General features: G+C 41.7%; 1 protein-coding gene across 6 annotated transcripts in view; it reads left to right on the plus strand.

Annotated features, from left to right (window-relative positions):
• slc20a2 (solute carrier family 20 member 2) overlaps positions 1–12,664 on the plus strand; it is a 45,855-nt gene extending 33,191 nt beyond the window's left edge. For 4 of the 6 annotated variants that reach the window (XM_071483463.1, XM_071483465.1, XM_071483467.1 and 1 more), the window contains 2 exons: positions 3,333–3,417; positions 7,667–12,664. In XM_071483463.1, coding sequence (XP_071339564.1) covers positions 3,333–3,417; positions 7,667–7,831 — 250 coding nt within the window. In that variant the 3' untranslated portion in view covers positions 7,832–12,664. Of the gene's footprint in view, positions 1–3,332; positions 3,418–4,744; positions 4,830–7,666 lie in introns of all 6 variants that reach the window. The other 2 variants (XR_011691652.1, XM_071483464.1) reach the window with 2 other exon arrangements.
• The last annotated feature ends 1,841 nt before the right edge of the window (positions 12,665–14,505 follow it).

Consider the following 14,505-nt stretch of genomic DNA (forward strand, 5'->3'; position numbering starts at 1 on the left):
CCCAGCATGAGTCACCCAAAGAGTCTCGACATGCTGACACACACAAGTGCAACCAGGGCCACAACTTCCTTGGTAAGTATTTATGTGCACACAGCTGTATTAAAAGGCGTGCGCGCACACACACACACACACACACACACACACACACACACACACACACACACACACACACACACACACAAACACTGTTTTTAATAAGGCTGTTAAAGGTTATTGAACAAGTAATTGCCATTCGGCTCGCACACAGAAATCCCCACTATGCTGAAAGTGAAGTGCAAAAACCTGAGGCAACACAGTCACTTTGAGAGGGCCTGCTCTGTTTTCACAGGTACAGTAAACTTGCCAAACTGATCAAGGACATTTGTCTGGAGCATGGTCTGGTTAACCACACTCTGCTTTCCAAACAGAGCTTCTGCAGGCAACACACACTTCTACTACACAAACAACCTGCAAAATACAGTGTTTCTACATCCAAGTCTATGTTAGATGCATCTGTGGAGGAATATATGTGAAGTGCGATCATATTAATATTACCTCATCAGGACAGCTTACTGAATAAATATGATTCTATCACTATTTTTTTAATTTTCATTGAGGACAATACAAAAGTGAAAGGATATTTTCTGATCTTTTACAGCAAACAAATGCAATCAAAAAAATGTTTCTCCTCCCAGAGATAAACGCAATAAACAATTAGATGAGAAATAATCTGAACAAAGTAATTATCGTTTTGGCAGTCCTCACTCTTACAGGAACTTTAACTTTGCTGGAGATAATTATTGACAGCTTTGGAGCACATTCAGAGATCTACTAGAATAACTGTCTCTCCAGTGCCTCTTTGCATAGGCAGTGAAATAGGAATGAAACGCTCTCTCTGTATGTTCCCTCTGCCCTTTGACTTATTACATAATAATTATGAATAAACAAGTAGCCAGTTGGACAACAACAACACATAAAGCCCTTGGGCTCACTTCGTCCTACAATCTAAGCAACGGACAGCACGCATCCTTAACCACTTACTGCTGCTCCTCTGTCCTTGAAATCAATCTCTCTCTCTCTCTCTCTCTCTCTCTCTCTCTCTCTCTCTCTCTCTCTCTCTCTTTCTCTCTCTCTTTCTCTTTCTTTCTTTCTTTCTTTCTTTCTTTCTTTTGTTGTTCTCTCTTCCCACACAGCAGCAGAAGTGTGTGTGTGTGTGTGTGTGTGTGTGTGTGTGTGTGTGTGTGTGTGTGTGTGTGTGTGTGTGTGTGTGTGTGTGTGTGTGTGTGTGCGCATACCACAAGGATGTTTCTTTGTATTGTGTCAGCTTAAGGAAGCCAGGCTCTGCCTGCAGGTCGTTGTGCGTTGAATGTACTGTATCACTGTTAGCATGTTAAGATCTAATTGCTCCAGCAATTTTATGTTTTCGCGCGCGCGCGTGTGTGTGTGTGTGTGTGTGTGTGTGTGTGTGTGTGTGTGTGCGCACGCGCTCTGTTGCCTGAGAGGAACATCACACAGGGTTACAGAAAGTTATTTGGCGTTCTGGATAAAGAGAAGTGGAGCAGGAGGGGTGAGGGAGGGGTAAAGCCACAGTGGGAACCCTGGCCTCTCTTCTCAGACCACAGGGAGGAACACCAGCCTGACTCCTCTTGCACTTTTCTTTCCCTCTCTCTGTAAATCTCTGTTTTTGCGGTTAACTCTCTTCTTCCTTTGCTTCATTCCTTCCCATTTTCCTCTCCTCACTGCATCTTTTTGTCTCGTTTTGAAATCGTTCTCTCTTTTCCCCCAAAGTCCTGCAGTCATTCTCATGCTCAATCCATCTAATGATTTTTTCCCCTTTCTTCTTCTTTCCTCCTGTTTTTTTGGCCCTGCCTTCTTTCTTTCTTAATCTCTTCCTTTCCAACACCGGCTTAGTTTTTTTTTTTTTTTTTCCACCAGGACTCAAAGACAAATTTGCTCTGCTTCACTCCTCTAAAGACTCCCTTTCCTCCACTGTCTGTTTCCATGCATCAGTCTGACAAAAGAGTTTGTTTGGGGAAAGGAAAGGAAAGTGTGTATGTGTGTGTAGGTGTAGTTGTGTGTATATAGCCCAGTCTGCCCGGCGCAGTGAACACTTGAACAGCAGAGCAGTAAAAAAACGGTTCTTAAACCCGAAGTATGGGTGTGGGTATGAACGGCTCTCCTGTGTAAGCACCACAGGGATGAACTGCTGCAGATCTAAAACACAAACAGTCCTCTCCAGGTCTTTGTGATGAGCATCTGTGCTCTTCCAACTATGACGAGTCAGAATGTCTGCTGTGAAAAAAAACATGGAGTGGAAAATCAAGAGCTGTCTGTGATCCCACAGAACAGGTGTCACAGCTCTGTGGGAATTGGACCTTTTGTTTGCCTTCGCTTGATGGCATTCAGTGGAGAGATGACAGGAAATGAGGAGAGAGAGAGAGAGAGAGAGAGTGTGATGACGCCGATGCAGTCTGAAGTGTTTCTACACACACTTAAGGCGAGCGCCCGTTTACAGATGGGTTCGAGTTCCGTTCACAGTCAGCTCAAGTCAAATAATTAGAAGACTGCTGTGAAGGAGATTGGCCCCGTGCTGTTCAGGAGCGCCACAACGGCGACCGGAGTGACATGTTGCTGGTGGCGTCACTTTGGCCAATCGCATTTCAATGGTGTCTGATGGCAGGATCTCACCCGAGTGTTGTTTGCGTCTTCTTTTTTTTTTTTTTTTTTTGTTTGTTCGTTTTATTTACAGTGTAGTAACTGCAGTGAAAGAAGTACAAAGCTAAATGATTCAGTTTCAAGTTGCTTTCTCATTCATCCACCTTCTCTTTATTTTTCTGTCAGTTGGAGACTTTTTTTTTTTTTTGGTTGGGGGATGGTTGTCTTCCAGCTCTGGAAATTGGCTTCAGACCAAGTGTCTCTTAGTCTGCACAAGGCAACACACTCACACAAAAACACCCAGTCTGTGCACCACATGCAACCAAAGTCTTTATTCTGTCTGTGTGTGTGTGTGTGTGTGTGTGTGTGTGTGTGTGTGTGTGTGTGTGTGTGTGTGTGTGTGTGTGTGTGTGTGTGTGTGTGTGTGTTTCTGAGAGATAAAGTGTGATAACCATTCTTTTTTCCTTTGTGTGTGTGTGTGTGTGTGTGTGTGTGTGTGTGTGTGTGTGTGTGTGTGTAAAGCATACTTAAAAGAGCTGTTGAATGTCCCACTGTGGTTAATGTGGATGCTGGAATATGGTGGGACCGTGCCGTCAGCAGCACGTCCCAGGCATTACAATGAAGAATGTCTCTTTGCCCCCCCCCCTCGCCCTCCCCCTCCCCCTCCTCTCTCCTCCCCTCCCCTCCCTCCTCCACAGTGGATTCACTATTGAACTGGCTTCTGCACTCACAGTCGTGTTGGCTTCCAATATCGGAATCCCTGTCAGTACCACACACTGCAAGGTATGACTGAGTGGACCTCCAGCTGCTCTCTCACCTCCCCTCCAGGCATCTCCAGGGGACAGGGAGCTCACACTGCCTCCCAGGGCACCGGGCTGGAATCATAAACACACACACACACACACACGGTGCTTCGGTCACATAACGTCTGTGGGTTTTGTGTCTGTTACCCACATCACTGAGGCCACCTTTGTCAGGCAGTCTGTGTCCTGCGTTTCACCAGAGACAGCAAAGTTCAGATTCTCGTGGCAGAAAAGGAGAACCTCTGGTTTAGTACAACTTGTTAGTTATAAGATTGCACTCACCACAGTAGTTGCTGAGATCTGGCAACACAGCGACGTTGCTACAGCAAAGTCAAACGGGACAAGAAACAATAGAGGTTCCTACAATCAGTCATGATAAACAAGCGAGGCTGTCGTTTCCACTGGGGATGGGAGGAATGCTTGTCCTACCTCGCTGCTGGAGATTGATGGGGCTGCTACGCAAACCTAAAGAAGATCTGCAGGCACTACTTACAGTTATTAATATTATTATATTCCCCTAAAGCCATGTGATAAAGGAATAACAGTAGAAGATAAGCCAGTGCCAAAAGTACAGTGTCCTTTGTAGTTAAGAGGCAACATAATCTAATAAAGTATCATTTATCTGTTAAATATGTGAAGTATTATCTATCGTAAAGGTCTCTATCAAGGAAAGAAAATAAACATGATTTTAAGTTTAAGCATTCATAATGGAGAAATGTATTTGCTTGAAGAAGATCTCACTTCAATGTCACTGTTTTTCCAGATCCTGTTAACTTGGTGAGAACGTTAACATCATTATTGTTAGGAATCGTTACCGAAATGATGAAAACTAAACCAGACTTATCTTCTCATTTCCTGCGTCTGACAATCACCGCTATCAATCGTTTCACTGCATTAAAAGACAAATGATTCGAGCCGTGTCCAGCCCGCTGCAGACATCCCCAGGCAGCAGTGTGCAGCCCCTCTCCCCTGCTCTTTGCAGGAACACCGGATCCAGGCTGGAAGACGTAGCGGACCCCTCCAGCTCCGACTCTGTCCCTCCCACCCCCCACCCCCTCCACATCAACATGGTGTCTCATCCTCTGTTTCATTTCCACCAACTCTCTTCCATTTTGCCCTCTCAGCACTGGCATGGTTTGGTATGTGGGTCCTCCACCCTCCTGTGCTTGGCTGCAAGCAGACCCCCCCCCCTCCTGCCCCACCACCAGCCTCCTGCCCTGAACCCCACCTGTCTCACTTGTTTTCCACTTTTTTTACCTCTCCCTCTCCATCTTTCTCTGTGTCTCTCCACTCATCTGTCTTCACAGCGGATTTTGCATTGAAGTAATGAGTGCGCTAACAGTGCTTGTTGCATCAAATGTGGGCATCCCAATAAGCTCCACCCACTGCAAGGTATTGGAGTCATTGGTAGTGAAGCTGTGCTAGAGAGCCCTCCCAGAGCTCCATTTCATCGCTTCACCTGTAGCTGTCAATCGCCAAAGACAATCACAACTCCCGCAGTTGAAGTTTTGACCTCTCGTGCAGTTTTCCTGCGGCAGCTAAATCTCCCCAATCCATAAAGATTTTTAGCAAATTCAGTGCTTATTAAATAAATAGCAATGTATCAAAAGTGTAGAGCAATTGAACTGTACTCTCTTAAAAAGCAGGGAGACTCATGAGAATTTATCATTTTATTTCTCTATATTTCCATTTTTTCTTGGTAGCCAGATTTTGATCTACTTGTTCACATTCTCCCAATTAGATTAAAAGTATCACATTTGTCTGTAGTCACTTTTTCAATAGAACAGAGGTTTGATTCTGGAAGCAGAAATATTTAAAGGAAAAGATTGAACTGTTCCTTTAATTGTTCAGGTAGCCTGTATTGGGGGAGTATAAACATGGGATTGGATTTGTGTGGATAATGACTGTATCAGTGAAAACATATTAGTAAATAACTTCAAGGAAAAACAACCATGTGTTTTTAATTTGGATGAATACTTAAAGAAAATGTCAGGTCTGCTGAAGGGAAACTGCACAAGACTCAAAACTGGTTTTTAATTCATGATGATCAATTTGTCTAAACATCAACATCGCCATCCATACCTTAGTTTATTTCTCACCTCCAAACACCCTCCTCTCTCCCCTAAAACCTCGGATAATCAACTGCTATGCCAAAATGCTAAATCTACTGATGGTTAGAGGTACACAATCATGGTGGTGATTTGGTTGATTTTAGTGAGCGTGTGTGTGTGTGTGTGCGTGTGTGTCTGGGGGATCCACACATGTTGTTGGACCAAAATCAGATATTAATGAACTTGCAATACAGCTTTTTATTTTAAGGCATTTTTTTCCTGATCGTTAAAAGTGACAGAGAAGTTTTCAGAAAGTAGCCAACAACATCTGTCAACATTTCCCAGATGGCTGTGAGTGTGTGTGTGTGTGTGTGTGTGTGTGTGTGTGTGTGTGTGTGTGAGAATGAGAAGCAATGGGCATCTATTTGGTTTTGTCTCAGTTCAGTCAGTGTAGACTGACCATTTTCTTTCTTTTTTTTTTTTTCTATTCTTCTGTGGAGGTTAAACTGAATTGATGCCCAGCCCTGACGTGTGATGTGTGGGGCGCTGTGGTGTGATTATGCACAGTGACTCGTTTCAGAAGCTCTGAAGGGCCTAAACACCGAGGTCACGCTGAGTTCAGGCTTTGTCACTGCATTCCTGAAATACTATAAATGGTTGTAAACAAACATCATGGCCACAAAGTGTAGACGTTCTTCCACACAGGCCCTGATTTCAAAGGCTGCTCTGAGAACAATGTCAAGTATCCAAATGTAGGAGAATCTGAGAAGAATTTGACTTTCAGCCTAAAATCTCACCAGAGGATGTTTTTGTGTAGGCCAGCACTAGTGTAGCCTTTAGTAAGACTGGCCTGTGGAATACATGACAGATCTCTATCGACCCAACCTTCCACATTTAGTGACAGAGGGTGTATCATGTGTCTCTGGTCGTATAAGAGCAGGCAAACACAGTTTAATTCCCACCCGCCTGCCCACAGTGTCAACAGAGCTGAAACCAGTCACTGCACATGCCACTGAAGTGTCTGCGCTGTGTGCGTGTGTGTCTTCTCCAAAATTAATTTGCACTCAGTGGGATTCTGATTTGATTTCTTTCATAAAGGTGAGTGAAGAATGCATCAGTGGAAGTCTGACAGTCGCAGATATCTAAGAAAACTTTTTTAAAAATCTCTAAAATTAGCCCATTTTTCTGAGCGTTGAAGAGAGAAATATTAAATATTTACATGACACCTGCCAATTTCAGACTTCCACATGCAGAAATTGAATTTAAGTAGCAGTAACTATCTTAATCTGCTTGCTCTAACTAACGTCTTGAAGAGCTGAAGGTTGTGTACAGACTTTCCTGTCCAGATGCTAATATTTTGTTTCCCTGCCTGTATTTCTTTTTTGGTCAGATCAACTATTATCAATAGTGGAATGTAATTAAGTACTTTTTACTGAGGTACTGTATTGTACTTGAGAACAATGTTCAGGTATTTGTATATTTTAGTTTTCTGTTTAGATTTTCAGCCAAGAGATATATTGTACTTTTTACTAAATGTGTGATCATCTTGTAAGATATGATCATTTTTATAGATGAGACAACAAAAGAATACATGAGTGTTAAAATAACTTCATTTCAACCACAAAGTTTACCCATGAATACATCAGTGATCACCATCCAATGATACAACATATATAGAATTAATTATAACACTCTGCAAAAAGCAGTTGGAGTAGAGTATTTAAGAGTAGTAGGAATACTTTTGATACTTGAGAATATTTGCTGGCAATACATCTGTACTCTTACTTGAGTAGAGACTTTTACATGTAATAGAGTATTTTTATACTGTGATATTAATATTTAGTAAAAGTAAAGAAATTGAGCACTTCTTCCACCACCCTCAGTGTTAAAGCCAGAGGCCACAAACAAACTGTGTCACCGTGTCAAATCATCAGCCGTTCTTGTCGGCTTTTAGGTGTGTTAGAGTTAGACTAACAGTGGCTAAACATACAGACTGGGCAGGGAAACAGATTCCTGATAAAACAAGCAGGCATTATCTGAACATTAAATGATTATTTGCTCATGAAGACGAAGAAAGCCTTGACAACCGTCAGCTCTTCAGTGTCTTTGGCTTTACCATTTTTAAACACTTCTGCTGCTGATTGTTGTGTTTTCTTCCCCTCTGGCTGCGGCCTCCAGGTGGGCTCGGTCGTGGCCGTAGGTTGGATTCGCTCCAAGAAAGCGGTGGACTGGCGCCTCTTCAGGAACATCTTCCTGGCGTGGTTCGTCACGGTGCCCGTGGCCGGCCTGTTCAGCGCAGCCGTCATGGCCCTGTTCGTCTACGGCATCCTGCCCTTCGTCTGAGGGCACGTGGCTGGGAGGGAGAGCAGGGAGGGAAAGAGAGAGTCAGAGAGAGAGAGACAGAGAGGGGAAAACTTGGGTAAAAATCATAGCTCGAGTGTCGGGGTTCAGATAAAGGAGAAGGAATTGAGGAAGAGAGGAAAAGGGCAAGGGTGATGGCGAAGAGGAGGAGAAGAAGAGAGAGAGGGAGCTGCAGAGGTTCACAGAGGGACTTGGTTGTACTGTGGATGTGAGGAGGGTTGGTTCACATGCTGCCTGGCTCCATAGTCCAGAGATCTTTTTGACTCATTTGAGTTTCTGATCGGTTTTTATTTATTCTCTTTTTTTGGGTGCATAAGAAAGTGTGTAACCAACGTGTTCACCGTACCATTCAATCTGCTGTACATATGACAATAATAGTAACATTTCCAATTACTTTTAACAAGAATTATGGTTGATGGAGAAACAGTTGTGGCCATTTTCTGTCTCTTCATTAAAAAAAAAAAAAATCATGACTAAAAATGATCAAAAAACAGTTAATTCTGCAAACCTAAACTGACAAACATGCTTGCAGTAAAACTTTATCTTTCTGCCTCCAATCCCAGGTAGCATAGTTGGTCAAGTTCTTATCATTATTATTATTATTATTATTGTTATTATTCCAAAATGCCAGAAAAAAAAACTGTACATATTGTTGTATTGGATTGAGTGTGATTTGTTGTATTGCAGCTTGCTTTAAAGTTAAAAAAAGAAGAAGAAAAGATGTGCGTGTGGTCAACCAACCCATCCATCATCTCCCTTTTAACATGCTAGCCAGGTACAACTGGGGCCAAATGGAAAGGACGCCTCAGAGAGCGGTGGTGGGACTGTCACTCTGCTTTTTTTTATTTTCCACATGATACCATAGAAACCTGATTTGCTAAAGAGTTGATTTTTGTCAAAAGCTCCTGTATGTTTTTAGAGATGGATCTCATATTTTTTAATGATGTATTATACTGTAATTTGTACTGTAAATACTGTCCTTAAAGAGTTTGGGGGGGAGGGGGGAGGGGGTGGGAGGGATCATGGTTTGTATTTAATGTTGTAGGGGAGACCTGTTCACCTCTTCATGATGTCATAATATACAGTGTGTTTCATCCCAGAGGCTCACAGTAGAGAAAACACACAAAGAAACACTATACACACACACACACACAACAGGCTGCTGTTGTTTGGCGGGTGGCAGAAGTATATTGATTGGAAAATGGTGTTTAAATTTAAAGTAATGAATCAAACCTGTCATCAGTAGGAAAAAAAACTGGAGATATTTCATTCCTTTCGATTTCATCACATCAGTGAATTCAACAGTATTGACAGAAAGTTCTTTAGTTACAGAGGAGGCGTTTCGGTGGGTTTCAGATGGCGACATTCGAGGGAGGTCGCTCTTTCTGAGAGCAGCACCGTGCCAAAGTGAGCTGTGTCGTCGCCATGTCAGCATGCCAATTTAAAGCAGAACATTGAGGTTTAGGTGCAGCAGAAGCCAAAAAACACTAAAACTGAACAGATACAAACACACACTGAGAAGGGCCCACAAAAGGTTCACATATCTGCATCTGTATGCCTTTATTTTTTCATACATAAAGCTCAGCTACTGGAGTCATTTCCTCATATTGAAGGCTCCCTGCCAATGATGGACCTCTAAACTGTCCACGTTCGGGTCACTTCAGACCTCCTGCCCTGTTCGTCGGTCAGATTACATGTCTTATCTGTTTCAGTAGCCCTGAACCTCAGTCTCATAACCGTCATGTGACAAATCTGAGGTACGTCTTTCGAGATGCCTCCAAAAGTGAAAGCCTTGTCGCGTCAGACAGTAATTATGTGTCATATCAAACACGAAAAAGTCAAACTGTTGTATTATAAGTCAGCCACTTATACAGAGGTGGATGGAAAGGGGGATTCAACCCCAGCCACTCTTGTAGCTCGTCCAAATGGGCTGGTGGTGTTTGAAGCGTAGACGCATTAAGTCTGTTGATCAACTGTGTTTTCAATCTAAGTGCTAAAGGTTAGTAAGATATCATAGAGTCAAGTTGAGGGCTGAATCAAAGCCTGGTCGGGGTTTTAAGGCTGCTCATGTCATAAAATATCACAGGACTGTTGTCTTCGGATCATTATGTTTGAATGAGATGGTATCGGGGGGGATAGTACTGATCATCACCAGCTTTTTAACAGGGTCGTCTGACCTGTAGATGAACAAAGTCTGAAGCTTTTTTTATTTGAAAAAACTCAATGCCAGGTGTTGCAAGTTCTTTCTGTTCTTGTGGTGTGTTTCCTAATTTCATTTTTTTTTCTCATGAACAAATCTATGCTTAATTAGCCACTTGCCTTGTAACATTGTGTTTTACTTTGTGCAGATACAGTAAAATAATTAAGTACTGTGGTGTTTACATCGTAACCATATTGTAGAGTATCTGAAAAAAAAAAACAACTGTTGCCTAATGATGCCAATGAAAGACAAACTATTAACCATGACTTTTTAAGTGCAAGTAAAAACATATATATATAACCAGAAGTGTCTAGAGGGAGAGAGAGAGCAAGAGCAAGTGTGTGCGCGATGACCTGTTTTTCGTTTTTGTTGGAGTAGTAGTGCTAATCATGATCCCCGTCACTTTACACTGCTACTACAAAACATTAACACTACGTGTGTGGGTGCAATTCAGTAATGAAGAGAATAACTAGAGAAATTTCATCAAGACTATATATTTTTCTACCATATCTGAGTTTTAACCTGGGTGAGCTTCCAGACACTTTGGAGGACACACTGTGGGGTTGATGGGAAATTGGTAAACAGGGATTAGTTAAGTGATAATGAGAAAAGGTCTTGTTACAGGGGTGTCCCGCCTTGCTGGTGCCATGCGCCATACTCCCTCTAAGCCCAGTGTGTTCTTCTAACATGTAGATTGATGTGTCGGTTGCCAGTAGATCAGATTTTTAAATTACCATTTTTATTTTTGAATTTTAAATGAAAACACTTTGTAATTTTGTTTCCCTACTGCTTTCATGATCATGAGCTGTGAGAGCAGGACAGCATCTTGCTAAAACCAGGACAACTGCTCACTGAAGGCGAAACCTAGAAACAAAATCTGCGTAGTTGAGAAATGCAAATCTTAAACTTAGGAACAGAAAACTGGACTGTGAGGACATCTGTTTCCTTGTTTTGGCGGGTGACCACTCTTGAAGCTCATACCCTTTTACTCTTCCAGGCTGTGTGTTACACTGGGGGCTGCTTTAATTGGCAATTTTTCCTTGTTTGAATGTAAGTGTCTCTTACTTACCAGTCACTGTAAACTTCTAGTAGTGCAAAATCTCCCACTGGCTCTATGGAAAGACTCATTCAGACATAGCCACAATTAAAAGTCAGTGATAAAATGTTTTTATTGGTATAAATAAATGGGCATGTGCTGCTGTACTAGACAGTAACATTTGAACATCTTATCTTACAGCATTTATAGCACCCGGATAAAAGAGCTGTTAACTATGTTAACGTTAAACAACTGCAGCTCCCACGAGTCTCAGCCTCGGAGGTGTAGTTAAAATCTCGTGTCAGCAGCTGTTGTTGAATGCTAACATAATAACCTTTTATTTTTTTCATGGTTAAAATAACAAGGAGTTCATCTGTTGATGTCTAAAACAGACGTTGAAACCGCATTCTTAGAATATGGGCATAAAACCCCACTAATTACATCTCAGCTTTTTTCACAAAACTGAAAGAAACTTTCTGTGGCCAGGTGGAAGCTTGTTGCTCAGAGGTCAGCCAGCACGCTTCAGATATCTGGTCTCTACATCATCACCATGCTCTGCCGTCCCCCTTTGTAACCCACACTGTCATTTTTTCTTGTTTTTCCATGCATTCTCAGTCCTGATAGGCCAAAAGGGATGCACTGCTCAAGATGGGGAGGGAAAGTGAAAATCGCTCTCTGGTGGCAGCGTTAAGTGTCTTTGACAAATGTCTCAAACTGTGATTTGGCTCGTCATGTTTGTTCAAAAACAACTGGGGCTGCACATGAGATATTAAGGCAGCACAGCTACGTAGAAGTTAACGCCCCTGAAAACCTGCAGAAAATTGTGTAGTCGTGGGCACAATGTTGTCAAGGCCTTTAAAGGGTGGGCAGCTTGGTTCGGCGTGAACGCAGCCACTAGATGACGTGGTCTGACGCTTTCCCTCCCCGTAGAGAGGGACAGCATTTTAGACCAGTCCGTTTCAACTGATCAGTATGAATCAACCAGTGGTGTGGTGTGATTGCCATTGAGGGAGTTCCTGTGCTTCTTCTGCATTATAACTGTTTTGTAACATTTTTGTAGAGAAATACTAGAGAAACAGAATGTTGCATTTCTTTCTCCCTGAATGTGCAATACAAGCTGTTTCTTGTGAAGGTGCAACTACATTGCTGTCACTCTGTGGTCGTGTAGCTCCACCTGCCCCGGTGTAATAGCGCCCTCTCCTGTTTGTGTGGAACAAGCACCACCTCACAGAGGCAGAGGGGCATCAGTTCAGACCTTCATCTGGATGTGGCGTGCTGTCTCTAGTTTTCTGGTCTGTTTTGTAATAGAATGTGCTCCTTGGCTGGCCTGCAGGCTTTACAGCTCTATGTTGTCTTTTTACTGTTTACTGCTATTTAACTGTCCGGTCCTTCAAAAGTAAAAGAAAAACAATAATAAACGAATAAAAAATCAAAAGAAACTGTAGCCTGCTTCTACGAAATCTTAAAGCTCTTCTGATTTGCATATATTGTACTGTAATGTTTTATTTAAGAGTTTAGTGATAAAAATGTCTGCATTTAAACTAAATTATGGGAATTAAAATTACAAAGGATACCTAAACTCCACTGAGTTGTGTCTTGCTTTTGGAAGGATGTGTATGAGTTTAAGATGAGATGCTTACGGCCAGCTGGGAACTCGAGAAACAGTTTGTTCCTCTCCTTTTTGTGTGAATGTGATCAAGTTTTCATTGTTTTATCACATACTTTGAACACATGCAGACTGTACAGGTAAAGCAAGATATAAGATAAGATATAATATGCAGTATTACCAAAAGTGCACAGTAAGTACAAGTTAGGCATGTTGGGGTGTTAGGAGAGGAGTTGGTCTCAGAAAGAATCAGTCTTTAAGAAATTCTTGAAGATGTTCTTCTTATAAAATCCTGATAAAACACAGATTTTATTGAACTGAGATTTTTCTTACAGAACTTTTCTTACAGAGCTTTTTCCACACATGTACAGGGGATGTCTGGTTTTGGAGTTCGGGGGCAGGTATATAGGTATAAGTATATACGAGCGTACATGATATAGTAATACAGTCCAGGCTGTACCAATTTGGACAGTTAAGCTTTTTTTGTTATTTAGGCTCTGTGCTTGGGATGGATGCTACGTTAAAGGGCCAAGGCTCAGCTTTACTTTCAGTAGGTTTGCATCATTATAAAGAAAATTGTGTGAAATTTAGCTTTTACCACATAGTGCTCAAAATCTTTGGGGTGCAAAAGTAATTGGACACTTGATTAGTCAATATTTCTTGGGCAGCTGCTGCATATTAACCTATGCTTTCTTATTTCATTCATTTGTTTTATTAACACTTTCATTTATTTATTTTTTCCTTTGTTTTTAACTACCAGTCTCATTAATGAAATATAAAGGTATTCTTTAAATGTGCTTAGGAACACATAGTTTTTTCAGACATCTGACATCAACTTCAGTTTTGGTTTGGAAGCTGTTTATCTGTATATCGTCCCCCAAAAACATTTCATGTTGTGGTTGTATCTCTGCTCATTTCCTTCCACTTTACATGCATTTGGTTTCCTACAGCTACCAACCTCTTTAAAGACTGAAAGAATCTGCCAGATCTTTTCAGGCCACTGTTATTTAGGGTTTTGAGCTCAGAAAATAATTCAGCGACTTGGCACAGATCACACATAAAGTTCCCAGCTCTGTGGCCGTGTGTGCTGGTTTTAATTTAAGAAGTCTCTACAGTAACGCTGAGAAATGTCGGCTTGATGCTGGTACAAAGTGACTGACACCATTTACATTCAGTGGGATTAATGGTTTCTATTTCCTCTTGGTTACTGGTTTAACCAACATGAAATGGAAACCATTACTTCCCTGCAATCAAGGGTTTGCAGTGTTGCAGTAACAGAGACATTGTTCATGCTGTGAAGGACATCTGTTCAACTCCATTTGCTTATTTGTGGTGCTTGAGTTGTATCTTAATGGACAACAGAAAGTCCTTCAGCTGTGATAAAGTGTGGCTCCTGCAAACTATTGAAAGTCTCATCAGGATTCAGACTTAACCCCGGCTCCAGGTTTATAGTGACTTTTAAAATACAGCCTCACTTTAACATAGTAATTGGTAAAAATGTTCAACGTGGAGAAGCTCGTGTTTTTCCAGCAGATTGATACAGTAGTTTCCTCCTCTCTCCTCTTTGACCTATTTTTATACTTAAACCATTCGGTGTAATTTGCACTATGTAGCAAATGTAATTATAATCAAGTGTCATTCACAACCATTTGAAACAGATTTTCTCTCTTGCACTGAGAAGCTGGCGCACCACCTTCAGCGGGAGGTGTGATGCTAAAAGCAGGTTTCTTGAGTTTAAATCTAATCATCCGGATGTCAGAAGCTTTTTGGCTCAAAAAATGAAGACTGAGAGTCAAATCTGTTACATTTATGTC

Source organism: Trachinotus anak, unplaced genomic scaffold (assembly GCF_046630095.1).
Source record: "Trachinotus anak isolate AG129_WGS33_773 ecotype Australia unplaced genomic scaffold, CSIRO_AGI_Tana_v1 ptg000008l, whole genome shotgun sequence".
Lineage (NCBI taxonomy): Eukaryota > Metazoa > Chordata > Actinopteri > Carangiformes > Carangidae > Trachinotus > Trachinotus anak.